The 15,633-nt window shown below is 59.0% G+C and overlaps 6 protein-coding genes and 1 non-coding gene across 7 annotated transcripts; 4 read left to right on the top strand and 3 right to left on the bottom strand.

Annotated features, from left to right (window-relative positions):
• Window positions 1-317: 317 nt before the first annotated feature.
• Window positions 318-3,777, bottom strand: DCS_07556 (uncharacterized protein; the record flags this gene model as incomplete). The annotated part of the gene is made up of 5 exons (XM_040804841.1): window positions 318-437; window positions 506-956; window positions 1,065-1,610; window positions 2,001-3,476; window positions 3,533-3,777. 5 exons carry the CDS (start codon window positions 3,775-3,777, stop codon window positions 318-320), a joined length of 2,838 nt encoding a protein of 945 aa, XP_040654945.1.
• Window positions 3,778-4,104: 327 nt separating this feature from the next.
• Window positions 4,105-5,928, top strand: DCS_07555 (uncharacterized protein; the record flags this gene model as incomplete). The annotated part of the gene is made up of 2 exons (XM_040804840.1): window positions 4,105-4,146; window positions 4,480-5,928. 2 exons carry the CDS (start codon window positions 4,105-4,107, stop codon window positions 5,926-5,928), a joined length of 1,491 nt encoding a protein of 496 aa, XP_040654944.1.
• Window positions 5,929-6,534: 606 nt separating this feature from the next.
• On the top strand, window positions 6,535-7,912 carry DCS_07554 (uncharacterized protein; the record flags this gene model as incomplete). Its single annotated transcript, XM_040804839.1, has 4 exons — window positions 6,535-6,585; window positions 6,681-6,766; window positions 6,844-7,494; window positions 7,579-7,912. 4 exons carry the CDS (start codon window positions 6,535-6,537, stop codon window positions 7,910-7,912), a joined length of 1,122 nt encoding a protein of 373 aa, XP_040654943.1.
• A 96-nt stretch (window positions 7,913-8,008) lies between these two features.
• On the bottom strand, window positions 8,009-9,091 carry DCS_07553 (Mitochondrial thiamine pyrophosphate carrier 1; the record flags this gene model as incomplete). Its single annotated transcript, XM_040804838.1, has 2 exons — window positions 8,009-8,989; window positions 9,059-9,091. The coding sequence occupies 2 exons, from the start codon at window positions 9,089-9,091 to the stop codon at window positions 8,009-8,011; spliced, it is 1,014 nt and encodes a 337-aa protein (XP_040654942.1).
• Window positions 9,092-10,699: 1,608 nt separating this feature from the next.
• DCS_07552 (uncharacterized protein) lies at window positions 10,700-11,890 on the top strand (the record flags this gene model as incomplete). The annotated part of the gene is made up of 1 exon (XM_040804837.1): window positions 10,700-11,890. One exon carries the CDS (start codon window positions 10,700-10,702, stop codon window positions 11,888-11,890), a length of 1,191 nt encoding a protein of 396 aa, XP_040654941.1.
• Window positions 11,891-12,327: 437 nt separating this feature from the next.
• DCS_07551 (uncharacterized protein) lies at window positions 12,328-13,802 on the bottom strand (the record flags this gene model as incomplete). The annotated part of the gene is made up of 2 exons (XM_040804836.1): window positions 12,328-13,661; window positions 13,733-13,802. 2 exons carry the CDS (start codon window positions 13,800-13,802, stop codon window positions 12,328-12,330), a joined length of 1,404 nt encoding a protein of 467 aa, XP_040654940.1.
• A 1,568-nt stretch (window positions 13,803-15,370) lies between these two features.
• DCS_t88 lies at window positions 15,371-15,492 on the top strand. Its single transcript has one exon. It is a non-coding gene; the product is annotated as a tRNA-Gly (tRNA).
• Window positions 15,493-15,633: the final 141 nt, after the last annotated feature.

The following is a 15,633-nucleotide window of genomic DNA, read 5'->3' as shown; positions in this document are numbered from 1 at the left end:
CTACAGTCTTGACGTACACTGACGGTACGACCTTTCACTTGCACAATAGTAAGTAGTCCGTACAAAGGATTCGCGCCTCCTTCATCCTTCATCCTCGAACACACCAAAACCGCTGCCGTGGCTCCTGCATTTCTTTTTTTCTGCAGCAGTTTACTACTTAGGTATTCAACCCAGGGGCAGGGTGAGAACAGTGTGAAGCTGGCGCATCCATAGCAACCCGGCGGGCATAGCATTGCCGTCAACGTTGCATCGTCAAATCGTGCATACCAAGCAAGTCTCCTTTCATATCCAATCCCGACGTCTCATCCCAGTTGGCATCATGCGACCGTCAAGGGCCTCCTTGGCGAGCCTCGCGCCTCGTCTGTCACATATCCAGAGGCGCCAGTCCTCGCTGCTTCACCGCCTCTTGCACCGTGCCTCGCACCCGAGCCGTCGCTCTTCTCCACGACGCTCGACCCCGACCTTCTGTGCCGTCGCGCTCCACGAGCGCATCCAACCACCTCACCAGGCAGGCCGCCTTCTCGAGATCCCGCTCCTCGAGCACCACCTGAGCCAGATAGTCCCCGAAAACGTCCACGTCTCCGTCGTGAGGCCCCTCGTCTTGGGCCTCGCCGTGCCAGGCGCTCACCATGTCTTTAATCTCACGCGTCGCCGTGAGGCCGGAGCCGGCAAAGGGCACCTTCCGAGGTGGTGCAGGGAACTGGATCCGTCGCTGACCGCCGGGTAGGTAAGCATCCGTGTCGGTCGCCTGATGTTTCCGAACCGGTGCGTCCAAGCCGGAACGGCGAGCGAGTTGCCGTCGTCGGTGGTCGTCCATCACCTCCCTCCGCACGTCTTCCGGTAGCTCGGCCAAAAAGTCGGCGTCCAACTCCTCAATCTCCCCGTCAACGGCTTTGACCGATATGAAGTTGGTTTGGACCACGCCTGCCTGCGCATCCCTTTGTCGCTGGCCTTTGCTAAACAGCCCCTGCACCCGACCTCGCTTCGTCGGCGTCGTCTGCTTCCTTGCTGCTCCCTGCCGGTCCTTTGCGGGCGATGCTGACGAACGCGGCCTTCGTCCATACGTCGCCAAGACCTCGGCCTTCATCTCGTCCGGCAGTGCGTTGAACACCTCGGCATCAACTTGGGACGGCAGCAATTCTTGATCCGTGCCGACCTCGCCATGCTTTCTCGCCTTGAACGGCTCCGACTTTGGCCGCTGGCCTACCAGGCGACTCCGGATGTCATGCGGTAGCTCGGCTATAACTGACGCATCTGGGTTGCTAGGGATTATAAACTGCGTCCCCGACACGTTCAAGGGCGTGTTTGCCTTTGAGTCGATCTCGCCTGCTTTCGACAAGGCCATGGCCGGATGGCATTTGCCTTTCCGCGGCGTCAGGGGATCTTCTGCGATGGGATCCTTGTCGATGCCGCGCGAATCAGGGTCTCTTGCCTTCCTCGGGCTGTCCATGTCATCAATCGGATCGGCTCGGGACGGTCTCTTTGCCGGGGACGGTCCTGCAAAGGCTGCAAAGGACAGCGTTTTTTGGCTGCTTTCTGGGCCATTCCCTAGCGACTTGACAGGTTCGAGCTTTGTCATCTGTACCCCGAGTCCTCGCAAGTCACCGGGACTGAATTTGAAAGAGCGCAGGATCGCGACGGCCTCCTTGCCTATCACCTCAAAGTTGTGTGTGGCAATGTCGAATGTGGCGCTCTTGCTGAAGGAATCGCATTTTCCATGGCCGAGGTGCTTCGCCGGATCAAGGGGCGCGTCGAGTGACCGCCTCATGATTTTCACCGTCAGCTGCCTCCCCTTGACCTGCTCGTTCACCAGCCGCTTTTCCAGCTCCTTGCACAGATTGTAGACGAACTCTTCCGCCTCTGGCTGGCTGATGAAGCGAATGCCCCAGCTAACCTCTGCCGATACCGATTTTCGAGGGGGCTGTTCGCCAACCTCGGTGGGATCAATGCCCCGAGCGTAGTTGGCGAGCTTTTCGCTCGTCTTCGGTCCAAGCACGGACGCGAGGTGCTCTCTCGAGACGCCCGAGATGTCCTTGACAAATACGATGCCTATTTCCTCGAGCTTGCCACGCAAGTTGTACGAGACCCCAGGCAAGCTCTCGACCTTCAACAGTCCGATGACCTCCATCACCTGCTCAGCTTTGAGGTGAAATTGTCCGGCCGGTTTGGCACGTCGTAGGGCGACCTTGGCTTGCAGAATGTTGGCTCCAATTCCGATGGAGACGTCGCATCCCGTTTTGGCTTTGATCGTCTCCCGCAACTTGCGCGCCATCTCGTCCACTTTTTCGTGCTCTCCCCGTATGCTGTCCTCGTCAACGTCTAAGCCTTGCGAGCCCGATGCGGCCAGCACGACAGCCGTCACATCAAGCAAGGCTTCGTCGATGCTGACGCTTTGTACGACACCCCCAGCATCCATGATGGATTCGTAGAATAGTCGGCTGGCCTCTTCATATGCCGGGAAGTCATAAGGCAAGACTTTGAGCTCAGGGCACAGTTCAAGAGCGCTCTTCATCCACATGCCGTTCTTGACGCCAAACTCTCGAGCGGGGTAGTTGCTGCTGGCAATTTCCGAGCCTGGACCGCTGCTGTGGGCCACAACCGTAGGCATATCCACGTACTGAGGATTCTTCTTGAGGGAGACGGCGCAGAAAAAGCTATCGAAATCAACATGCATGACGTAGCTCCTGGCCCCTGGCCGCTTCTTGGACTTTTGCTGAAGAAGGCCCTTTGAGGCTGCCAGCCGCTGCATTGAAGACTTGAGACTGGCCTTCCAAGTCGACAGGTGATGCAGTCGGCTTTCGGAGTAAAACTGCTTAAGGAAATCGGGGTTTGCGGTTGATGATTTTCGCAATCTTGGGTCCGATAGCAGCCATGCGTTGTGCTCCTCTGACGTCATGATTTTCAGGGCCTTGGCCGGTCCTGTCGGCGATTTGTCCGAGGTGGGCACTTTGCTCGTCGTCGACGCTTCCGCCGCTACGTGGGCGCTTTCACCATTGCTTGACGTCGTTTCGGCTGCCGTTTCGGTACCTTCAACTGGGGCACCATGGAAACCAGTTGTGCCATCCGGAGTTTTCAACGGCTCCGAGCTCGGCAGCTTCACTGCCACCTGGCTGAGGTCCTGACCTGGCAATGACGCGGACGCGGCAGACTTGATCTGGCTCGTATAAAAGCTGTTGTCGGTTTGCTCACGATACCCCTGCTTCAATTCCGGACTGGTTTGCGTAAGCCCCTGGCGGCCATCAAACTTGAGAACTTTCTGCCGGGGACCCTCGTCAAGCACGCGATATTCCGCCCAGGGAAGCAGCTTGCCGGCCTGGACTGAATCCATGATCCACGCTGGCTTCACGATCCTGTACCGATGAAACTCGACAGACTTTTTGGGTGGCAGCGTCGAGGCGATGATGTGAGTCGCCATGGTCTTCCCGTCCAGATACTGGAGGAAGCCGCCTCCGTGTTGAACGATCTCGCGATGGAGTCTATCGGCGTCAGCGGAGAAAGAGGAGCAGAAGGACAGAGTTGGGCTCGCTCTCACATGTGAAGTGGCGGCTGCGTGTATCCAGTGATGTGAGCGACAATGCCCTTGAATATTTGCGCTTTGTCGGAAGAAGCACGCAACTCGGCATCAAGGTTCTGGAGCTTGATCTTCTTGCGACGAAAGTAGTCGCCGAAGCCGTGAAACTCGCTCCCCTCATACTCCTCACCATCCTCGTCTTCAAAAGTATGGTTTTTAATCCGCTTCCTCACCGAGGAGGAGTTTTTATCCAACGTACTCCCCATCGTGACGGGGATGGGTGACGTAGAGGTACGAAGCTGCGGTTTCGAGCCTTCAAGTGGTCAAGGCCGACCATGATCATTTCATGGCATTTTAAGGATCGCTGCACATTATCAAAAGTCTGCCAAGGAGACCTTGAATGGGAAGTAATCCAGTAAAACAAGGCAAATGTTCCTTGAAAGGGAACGAGGCGGCAGCTGGTTCGTGAAAGTGGCAAGGAATTGAGGAGTTGACGTTGAAGTTGAAGCTACGCGTAAAGTGGAGCAAGATGGCGCGCGCCATTCACACGTCATCTCGTGACTCTGCTGTACAGTAAACTTCAGCCACACTAGATGGAGAAGGCTTGGAGACAAGGCTGGCCGAGCCTTGGGGATGTTTATTTCTTGATTTCGAGCCTTGGCAATCTCATTCCTTCTCTTCACGAACCATGACGACGGATACTGAAATTCGTCCGCCGCGATGAACAACGACCAGTTTCGCAAGTTGCTACTTGCAAACTCCGCGGAGCAGTCCGGCTCGAAGGATGAATCTTCGCCTCCGTCGGCCGCGCCTCCGAGCAGCGGAGCATCGCTGGGCTCTCGACAGCGTGCCTTTGCTTCCATGATGCCGTAGGATTTATATCCGTCGCCCCCTTTCCTCCATGACCTTGGCTGACCAGAATGTGAAGGCGCGCCGTGGCAGGTGCGCAGGCAGATTTTGCGCGACAGCTCGTCCAACGGAATGCAGCGACACGCCCGCAAGGTAGCGACAAAAAGACATCGGCACCGAAGGGTGTGAAGCTGGCCACAGGCTACGTAGACCGAGTAAAGGAGCGAGAATACGGGACAGACGATAGGGAAGAGCAGCTGAAGGCACTGGAGGAGGCTCTACGGAAGGAAGAGATGGACCGAGAGACGTACGACAAGCGCAGGTTTGAAATCGCCGGTGGCACCCTCGACAGCACACACTTGGTCAAAGGTCTCGACTTTAAACTTCTTGACAGGGTGCGACGTGGCGAGGACGTGTACGGAAACAAAAAGACGAAGGAGAAGCAGGCTTCACGAGGGGATGATGAACCGAACGATGATGACCTTGACGATGAGTTTTCTCAACTCGAGCAACAAGAGGTGCAGACGATAGCAAAGGAAAAGGTGGAGAAAAGGGGGCAAATGTCGACGGTTTCACTTGAGCCAGGGAAGAAGCGGACGAGAAACCAAATCCTGGCAGAGCTCAAGGCCGCCAGGGAAGCGGCCAAGGCGCAACAAACGTCATCTCTCGGAAGCAAGTTCAAAAAGATTGGCGTCAAGCAGCAGGCCGGCACGCGGATAGAGCGCGACGGCAAGGGTCGAGAGGTCATGATCATCGTCGACGAGGATGGCAACGAGAAACGAAAGGTGCGCAGGCTACAACCGCAAGAGAAGGAGGAGTCGCGGCGGTCACAGCAGGACATGATGATGCCAGACCCAACAGCCAAGCCGCTCGGCATGGAGGTTCCCGAGCAGTACCGACGACAAGAGGGCGTCGAGGAGGACGACGACGTCGACATTTTCGACGATGTCGGCGACGACTACGATCCGTTGGCAGGAATAGAGGAAGCGGACTCGGATTCCGATGATGTTGATGACACGACGAAGACGGAAGCGGAGACAGCGACAAAGGAAATGGAAAACTCGGCATCGTCGACAGAGATGGAATCCATGCCTCAGTCATCCAAGCCAGCGGCGACCCACAACTACTTCAAGGACTCCAAAACCGGTCTCTTGTCTGCACAGACGGCAACGGGCCCGTCCATGTCGGATCCGGAGATGATGGCAGCCATCAAGAAGGCAGCGGCGCTGCGTCCAGTGGAAAGCGAGGAGGTGGCCAAGTCGAAGGAGCAGGCGGCGGCGATGGAGGAACGGCGCAAGAAGCTGTTGGAGATGAGCGCCAGAGACGACGACGACCTCGACCTCGGCTTCGGAACGAGCAGGTTCGAGGATGACGAGGATTTGGACGACGACAGGGTCAAGCTCTCGGCTTGGGGCGGCGGCGGCGACGAAGATGGAGACGGACGCCGGGGCGGACAGGCAAAGCGCAAGAGGGGACCGAAGAAGCGCAAGGGCGACGGGAACAACGCGGCTGACGTTTTGCGGGTCATGGAGCAACGCAAGAAGGCCGGAGGTTCAGGTCAACAATAAGAATGGCCAGTTGTCGCGGAACTCCGCGACGACGCAAATACGGTGATGCGTGAGATGGTCATGTGATGTCAGATGATACTGCACCTGGCCACTCACTATTGCTCCTGCATGTACGGAGCACTTATCCGGAGTGCAGTACAGGTCAGTCCAAGAGCAAGGAGGGCAAAGTCGGGGCCGCTCGGTGGGTGAGCCTCGTTCCGAACGTCTCACTGCGCGAAGTCCGGGGCTCGGTGTGGAGCTTGGATAGGTGTAGATGTGGAGTTGCACAGCAGACGTGGTGGGGGTGATGGGGGGGGGTGATGGGGTTGATGGAAGGGGGGGGTTGTTTGCTGCGTAAAGTTACGGAATACGGAGTACAACAGCCTAACTGCCACGAACGACTTCGTGCCTCCCCGGACATTTTGAAACTGGCATCCATTCGCTCGCCTCTCCATCCATTCATCCATCCATCCATTGCCTCGTCCCTCAATCTGCTTCTTGACCTGAAGCAAGCAAACGGCCTTTTCAATCGTAGATTCGATTTTCTTCTGGCGCCAAGTGAACGCTGCTTGACAGAGCCAACCTCTGCGACGACGCCCACACCCCCTACGCGTGCCGTATCCAACCATGACCGTTTCCAAGGTCCCCGTCTGGCTGGACTGCGACCCAGGACACGATGTATGTTCGGCTGCCGCGTGCAACATGGCCGCGTCCCTTCCGAGGCCCTCACGTTGGCCCCTGCGGCTGCGAGTTCGCTGGCTGACGCCGCGCAGGACGTGTTCGCGATGCTGCTAGCCGCATACCATCCCCGGATCAAGCTGCTGGGCGTTTCGACGGTGTTCGGAAACGCCTCTCTCGAGTACGTCCACGGCCTACGATGCCAACCCTGCTCTCGGCTTCCCTCCCACACGTCGCAGGAGGCAACTGACAGGACAGGCACACGACGCACAACGCCGCCTCGGTCCTCACGGCGCTGGGCAAGCACAACGACATCCCCCTGTACACGGGCCTCGGCAAGGCGCTCGAACGGCCGGCCATCCACGCGCCGACGGACATTCACGGCGAGAGCGGTCTCGACGGCACCGACCTGCTGCCGGCGCCCAAGTGCAAACCACAGCCCACGCCGGCCATCGAGGCCATGGCGACGGCGCTCAAGAGCCAGCCGGCCGGGACGGCCTGGGTCGTCGCCACGGGTGCTCTCACCAACGTCGGCGCCCTCTTCCGCAAGTACCCCGAGCTCATCGCGCACATCAAGGGCCTGAGCCTCATGGGCGGTTCCTTCGGCGGCGGCTTCTCCGACGCGCCCATGGGCAAGGTCGACGACGTCGAGCGCATCGGGAACGTGACGCCGTATGCCGAGTTCAACATTCTCGTCGACCCCGAGGCCGCCGCCGACATCTTTCACAACCCGGAGATTGCCCGCAAGACGACGGTGGTACCGCTCGACCTGAGCCACCAGGTGCTAGCCACGGACGAGGTGAGAGACCTGCTGCTCTACGGCCAGGGTGGCGAGAAGTCGGGCGTGGGCAAGTCGACGCTGCGGACGATGCTGGTCGAGCTGCTCTACTTTTTCGCCAAGACCTACGTGTAAGTCCCCTCCCTGCCGCACCCTCTTCCGGGTTGTTGCCTTGCAAGTTCGGCCCCCGGTCGCTGACGGCGGACGCCGACCAGTGACGTGTTTGGCATCACGGCCGGCCCCCCGCTGCACGACCCCATCGCCGTCGCCGCCGTGCTCATCGGCACCGGTGACGAGATTCCCTTTTTCGAGTGGGACGCGTCCAAGAGCTTGTCGCCCCGGCACGACGAACGCTTCGAGGTCACCGTCGTCACCGAAGGATCCTTTGACGAGGCGAAGAGCGGCGGTAAGCAGACGGGTAGGACACTGGCCAAGCCGCTGCCCGTCGGGTCCGAGGGCGTGCGGATACCGAGAGGCATGGACGTGACCAAGTTCTGGCAGGTCATGGAGGAGTGCATCGGGCGGGCCGACGTGGTCAACAAGGGCTAGATGGGACGGGCAAAGGGTGGCCATGTCGGGGTTCCGCGTCGTCGCCGTGCGCTTGGAACGAAAACTAGGTTACCTAGCGTGCCCGTTTGGGTCGAATTACAAGGGTGACTCTCGGTTCGCGTCCAGGCTCATGATGTATTTCAGGCTGCGCTCGTACGTCCACAAGGTGACGGCACTCGCCGGCGCCGCCTTGATCAGACTGACGGACAGCCCCTTGTAGAGGCCTCGGATGCCCTCCGTCCTGGCTATCATGCGGATGCCGCGGATGGCCGTCGTGTACTCGGGCATGTTGTTGTAGACGTACTTGTTCCTCGTCGGACCTTGGACCTGAATTCGCTTGCGCACCAGGTCGAGGGGGAAGACGGACGTCTTGGCGATGATGCTCGCGCAGATGCCGGCCGTGGCGTCGCCGCTACCCCAGGGCATGTGCAGGCCGGCCAGTTGGACCCTGAGGCCCTCGTAGGTGGCGAAGAAGATGCCCATGAAGGGGATGATCTGGCCCAGGGTGGGGACGAGACCACGAAAGTAGCCTCTCCAGCCCTCATCCCGGCCAATGTTCCGCACGGCGCTCCGCAGCGAGTCGTAGACGCGACGCCTCCCTTGGGCTGCGAATCGCGTTCTCAGCAGGTCGAGGGGGTAGGTCAGGCTCGTCGCGACGGCGCCCGAGGTGGCGCCGGCGACGAAGCTCTCGGCAGCGTCGGGCAGCTTCGTCGGCAGCGAGGTCCGGAGTAGGAGGGTCGTGGTGCGGTACGTCGTGAACTGCACGGCGGCGTAGCAGACGTACAGGAGCTCGGCGGGGACATTGCCCTTCCAGAGGCCCGTGAGGCCCTCGTGGCGAAGGATGTGCTTGAGAGTGCCAACGGTCCCTCGGTATGCGGGCGCCTCGCGCAGTGGGAGAAGGGGGTCGGAGAGGGAGTGTGGCTGGAGCTGGAGGCGAATCTTGACGACGTCGAGGGGCGCGACAACGAATCTACCTTTGTGAGATGGGGTTCGCCCCGGGGGAGGGGGCCTCAAAATGGCGTACCTGGAAAAGAGGCCGGCGATGGCGCCAGCCGATATGACTTGGAGCTTCGAACCCTAGGATGCCAGAGTCAGCAGCGGCTCCGGTCATCGACCTCGGTCTGCAATCGGGGCAACCTTGCGCACCTCATCCTTGAGGTGACCTGCGCTGGAGGACATGCAGGCCGCCTGGTCGGCTCGCGGGCTGCGCACGGCACGCAACGTTGGCACAGCAGAGCCGTACCGGGAGACGAAAACGGTTATGTATCAACGAATACTGATGCAAGGTTGCGAGAATTCCAAGAAGAGAAAAGGACCATCAAGGGCGAGATGTTTGTCCGTGCCGCTGGGCCGATATCAGAGACGTGCTTTGCGAAGCAGCGAGAGATTCAATGTTGGTTTCTGGAACGACGTTGTTGCGGTCCCGAACGAGCAAGGGTGTGAGTGTAGAAGGCCCCAGAAGCGGCTGGTATTGAGCGGCCAGCAAGGGCGTGGTCTGAAAATCGGCACTGTGGTAGGCAGCAGGTATAATTATCTGGAGGATGCGGTTCTACGGAGCACTGTGCGATGTACGGAAAATACCAGGTACGAGTAACTGCCTGTTTCCACGTCCAAAACTCACTAGGATTTCCTTTTCCATCAACAGATTTCCCATCGATCAGAGAAATGGCCAGAGTTTCGTCGCCCAGCGTCCTGGAGCCTGCTTACGGCGACGTGCTTGATGTATCTGGCGGGCACGTCGCGATGTCCTGTACCTTTAAGCATGTAAGTACTTTCTCTAGTACAAGTACAGTAGGTTGCTTGTGTAAGAAAGTATAAGTACTTAAGTAATTACAGTATAAGCACATGTGTAAGTACAAGGTAATAGTTGTACTCCGTACACCTAAGAAAGCATCCACTAAGGCGAACCTATAAGTACTAGGCTAGTACTTTCTTGCACACTTATTACCTACACCTACAGTACTATAGGTAGCGCTTACGTACTGTACTTGCACGCCCATGGCCGAACCCAGGCACATGCAAACCCCACCTGCACCACCAACAGCCCCTGAACGGACTGCGACAACGACGAATAGGCAAACTACTGGTAGCCTTGTTGCGTTTGCGAACTAGCCTAGTAGGTACAGTACTTGCCTACAGTACACCTATAGCCGAAGCAAGCCATACCATACGACTTGCACTCGTCTTATCGGCACTAACTGCGCCGTACGAGCCCCTACTCCGCACTGCTGTGCTGGTTCGGCTGGTAGGAAGGAAACAGGAGCACACCCTGTTCGGCTCGTTTGCTCGTGCTTCCTTTGCCCCGAAGCATGGAGAAGCTGCTGGTGCCGCCATTGGCTGCCCCTTGCCGCGGCCGTAACCCATATCGGAACTGCCATGTCCATTTCACGGGAACGAGACGTCCAAAATCGGCCTGTCACTTGACGTATTCTCGCCTCGCCGTCCTTGTCCTCTCTTCGCTTCCATTTTTTTTTCATCGTCTTGCTGTCCCCCTTCCAGTTCGCTTATCCTTCTCGTGTAGCATCCCCCGAACGACGGGCGACGGCACCAATCGTACGTAGCTCTTGTTGCTGGTCCAAGTGGCGACGGGGAAGGAAAAGCAGACGACGACGAAGTGAACGAAGAAGCTGAATGTGCTCGTCCAAGACCGATCGGTAACGAGCATGTGAGACTGCATCGCAACCATAGTCTTCTTACCGCCAAACTCACCACCCCGCCTCCGTCTGGCGGCCCCCCACGGCGTCGTCGGACTGCTGGACATCGGCCCTCACCACCTCACAGCTCGCCATGGCCACCATACCCCTTCCCGATCCCGCCGCTCTCCTGGCCCCCCTCCTGCCGGCTCTCCCCGCCGCCGCCGCATCGACGCAGCCGGCAAGTCAAGTGTTGCCCCTCCTGTCTCCCATCTTGCGCCAGCGAGTCCAGCTGCTCTCCAGCTCCTCCGCCGAGCCTTGGCTGCGCCTTCTGTGCTACGAGCCGGCCAAGACGGTCGATCTGGCCGACGTCGTGCGTGGGCCCGCCCTCGAGCCGCATCCCGTTTCGGGCGAGGTCGAGGTCGACTGGGAGCACGAGTCTGAAACGCGCTACAGGCGTCTCGACGAGGAAACGCTCCAAGCCCTCGTTGTCCTGCGGGAGCTGGGCCTGACCTTCCGTCTCATCTACTGTGTCAACGACCAAGAGGGTGGCGGTGACGGCTGGAGGGTCGGGGAGGTCTCCGTCGCCGACAAGGCCGAACCCTTCTCCGACTTTGGTGGCATGTCGAGCATCGCCGCCGCGGAACAGCGGTTCGAGCTTGGTCAGAGCCATCCGTCCACGATCCAAGTCAACGGCGTCAACAAGGACGTAAGAAACGGCGACGGCGACGACGACGACGACGATGACGACGACGACGATTACTGGGGCCGCTATGATGCCACCCCCGCTCGCACCCCCAAAGTGTCGCGCTCCCCGGGCCCCGGAACGGCAGGCCACGCCTCGCAGGCGGCGAGGCAGTACCACTCCGGCTCGACAGAGGACGAGTACTTTGCGCAGTATGACCAGGTCCAGCCCGCCATGGACAACCACGACCCGGACGAGGAGGCCCAGCAAGCGCACCTGATGCCGTCCCTGGGTCTCGGTCGAGGCCAGCCACAAGGCCACGACAGTGCCGTCCTCGCCCAGCCGCAGCCCAGTGAGCACCACCGGTCCGGCCTTCTGGGCCTGCTTGGTTCGTCGCCGCCTCACGACGCGCTGGCCGTCGAGATGGCCCACCCGCGACCCGAGTCGAGCGCGAGCTCCAATGGCCCCCATACCGTCGCCAAGCTCGAGGAGACGGCCGGAAAGCAGGAGCAGAACGAGTTCGGCGTGAAGCAGCACGTGGCCCGCTCCATCAGGAGCCTGTACCTGTTGTCGCGCGCGTCGGGCATCGAGCGCGACGAATTCGATCGCCTCGTCAAACGGGAGCTTGATGTCCTGGCCATGATGCAGGACGAAGACTGAACGGGGCCGCAAAGCAGCATGTCGCAGAGCGCGCTATCTGGCTTTCAATGCACAAGCACGGCGTTTTGGTCACTGCATGGGAACGGGTTATGGCCTCGGTGACTTTGTTAGATCTATGGCGCGACCAAAAAATAGGGGCAGGTGTCCAACTGATCCAGTGTCCATTCATATGTATGCCTCATGCCCAGATCGTATGGAGAACTGTTCAAAGTGCCATCAAGGATGGTATATTCATGATTATGTAGGCGTGTTCTTGAGGCCCCGTCTATCCCGAGGCGCCACTTCCTCCTGTTCCGTGGTAGGACTCCCGTTTTGTCGAAATTCCTCTTGCGGCGACATCTATCCGCGGTTTGGGCGCAGAAAGGCGCAAGTTCCCATGTGCAGGTCGTCGTTTGCAATAATCATGCTGGGGAAGAGATTGACTAGCCTACCCGTTCTTAGGCAATGACCAGGCTCTCCAATGCTAGTCTCGCCGTGTCCAGTATTCTGACACAGTTCCTCTGCTCGGGAGGACAAGGCGGCCGATTCGCGGGAGACATCATGAAGTGTGAGTGTTTTGGGGCTTGCCCATTGGCGTAGAGCTCGTCCATCACCTCGTGACGCCGCCGCGACGTTTCGTCCATTTGCTTCAGCACATCCCTCAGCCCCCGTTGTCGGCATACAGCGGATGGCGCATTGCACCGCGACTCGTCTTGTCCGTAGATATCCAACCTCAATATCGCGCGCATCGTCGTCCTCCAGATATCAGGAGGTAGACAGCAACCGTCCAGCCGCTTCATGGCCGCGCAATGACCCTGGGTTTCGACGACATCCCCCCAATGCCCAGCCACGCCTTCAAACGAAAAGTAGATGGTCCGGTTCTCTCTCTTCGCCGCAGCACACTCTTCATCGACCATTTCGAGGATCGACGCGTAGGAATTGCAAGCGGATGGCAGCAGTGCCCCCAGAAACATGAGATTTTGGAACGATTGAATCGGCGGCGGCTTCGTGGGGTCGTCAAGGAAGGCATTTGAGCAGTTTCGGCAGTCCACAACATTCTGCGCCACATTGCAGGCATCCCTTGCCACGCGCGTAGCAGATGTTGCGTCGGACGGGAGGCGGGAGAGCGATTCGAGCGCCAGATATAGAGATGCAAGGCAGCCACAGGAGGTGTTCGGCATCGCCTTAAGCGGGCCCCCTGGCACAGGCTCAGGGGATTCGGCCGCCCCTGGCAAGCACCCGTGGCATGGCACGGGAGTCTGCCGGTGAGGTGTTGAACGCCGAGAGGGCGTCCAAAGCTCAAATGAGTCACCGGTACCGTCGAATACTGCAGTTCTTGGGGAGCGTGGCACACAAAAGTCGAACCCTTCCAGGCCGGCATCAGTGCAGGGCACCGAAGCCGCTGGGTCATCGAGAAACAGGTCGTTCAGGGTTGATATCGGAGGCGCACCAAGCGGATGCGGGCCGAAAAGGTCGTCACCGCCATCATCGTGGAAGCCCGCGGGCAGCAAGTCTAGAAAATCCAGGCTGGGGTCCGTATCTTGGGAGAAGAAGTCGAGGTTTGTGCCCGAGAGTTGTACGCGAGCATCGATGCCGCCATCCTTTGGCGGCGAGACGAGTTCGTCCGCTGCAGGCCCCCCAACCAACCCCGACGCGCCTACTGCCGAAGGCACATGGCGACGCTTTCTCGGACGGCCCATCGGCTTTTGCGGCGAGTAATGGCACAATACACCTTCCCTCTTACATCGTACACAGCCGTCGACCTCCTTCGTGCAAGCTAGTTTTCGCGCTCCTGCAGGACGCGTGTGAGTGGGAAGTGAGCTCTCGGCCGGAAGTTCCGGACCTGTCCATGAGACGACTTACGGCATTCGTCACAGGCCCGGTGTGTTGGCACATCGCTGGCCGATGGGTTCTTGGCGGATTTGGAGGTCATGACGGAAAATTATGGGACCAAGGAGCGATATCGAGCCGGGAGAGAGAGGAATGCAACGACGACATCGACGGTGATGACGCACTCAAAGCTGGGGTTTGATGAGCGAGGTCGAGCGGCTCCGACGACAACGCCGGGGCTCGGTCCAGAAGCAGCAAGAGTATAGTTCAAAGGCAGGCGTCGTTCTCTCGACTTCTCGGAGCACCTTGTGGAAACAACCGGGAATTATTGCTACCAATTGATCGTTGGGTTGGGTGAGAGTTGCATCAAGAGGACCCGGCCAAGCAGATACGCCACACTTGGTATGGTCGGCGGTATGTACAGGTAAGTACTTGGAGGAGCAGGCGCACATGTGCAGCACGGCAGCGGGCGCCAAGTTGGACAGGTCCTCGAAGCTAGCGCCATGATGTCACACAAGTCGACTGGATGGCGACGGCTTGACAGCAACTTAGGCCCGTCCTGGGTACTGCACATTAATACATGATGAAAGGTACCAAGATGGGTCCGTCCTCTTGCTTGCTGACTGTGTCGTGCTCCGGCCAGCGGCGAATCCGACGACAGCGTCAGCAACAGCCAATGACAATGTTCCGATATTTCGGTGGGTCGTTCTTCGGCTGACGAGTTCTCGCAAAGGGGCGTGGCCGCGCCATGCAGCTCTCTATTTCCGTTGTCCTCAGCTCTCTCGCGGTGTCCTTTGCATCCGACGATGCCCTGAGCATGTTTGCGCCCTACCCACGCAAGCTGAGTTTCTTCTCCTTTCGGAATGGTACACATCAAAGTCCGATGGCTGGCACCGCTCCAGGCCGCGCTTCCCAGGGTACCAACTGATAGGCGCGCAGCGGCCGTCGTGGGCAGTGCTCCCCTGAGCGACGTCGGTTTTCGTCACAGCACCGCTCCGGAGTGTACTCTACGCAATGGTTAGAGCCAGATGATGGTGCTGATGTTCTTCCTTCGTGGGTCTCACGAGTCTTCCGGGACGGAAAAAACCCACATTACCTCCGCCCTGAACCCTGGGAGCATCTCTGGGCGGCGGCGGCGAAAGGCCCTCATCGATCAGCGACTCAATTGCCGCATCGGGACTTGCGGCCAAGGGTACGGTCAACTCGGGCCAGGCCGGTGAGGCTAATAGGGATCGAGATGCTGCAGTGGCGCGAACCAGCCATTCCCACACCAGCTACCTGGCTGCACCTTGGACCAGACCATGCCGTTTGTCCGCTGCCAGCTTGTGTCGAACATTCTTGCCCGACGGAACATTATGAATGAAGAGCGGTCGTATGCCCATGTTGGAGCTGCCTTCGTCCCGAGTGTTCGAGGATGGGAGACTGCCTCTGCTCTGCTAAATGAGCCAGCATCGGCATGGTTGACGTCGTGGCTGGCTGCCTGTCAACTTCCATCCCTCGACCAGCTGCAGGCGCCCGCCAGCCACGGTCCGTTCGTCGCCCCAGCCACGACCAGCCAGCGAGGACCCAAGAGTGATTCACGGCCGTTCACAGGTCCGTCCAAGGTTTGCTACCGGGCCTGCCCCGGCTGGCCACTGCTTTATAAGGGGAATTATTGCTCGCTTTCGTAAATCGGACGTGGGGTAGTAGTTAACCCGCTTCCCTCCCAAGGAAGAGAGTAAGTGACGCAGTCGTTAAGGGAACAGAACACCGACTGACAGAGTACAGCCTGGGTGCAAATCCCGGCGTTCGAACAGAGAGGTGGCGTGTTTTTTTTACCTTTCTCTGGCCCTGCTTCTCTTCGTTTTGCCCGGGCCTCCATTTTCTGCATGTTGTTTGTGTGAAGCAGCGCATCCTCCGCTGGTCAAAGTGACGCGAGGGAAACACACCTGCAA

The sequence above is a fragment of the Drechmeria coniospora genome, chromosome 03 (assembly GCF_001625195.1).
Source record: "Drechmeria coniospora strain ARSEF 6962 chromosome 03, whole genome shotgun sequence".
In the NCBI taxonomy this organism is placed as follows: Eukaryota; Fungi; Ascomycota; class Sordariomycetes; order Hypocreales; family Ophiocordycipitaceae; genus Drechmeria; species Drechmeria coniospora.
This window is presented reverse-complemented; position numbering and strand designations above follow the sequence as displayed.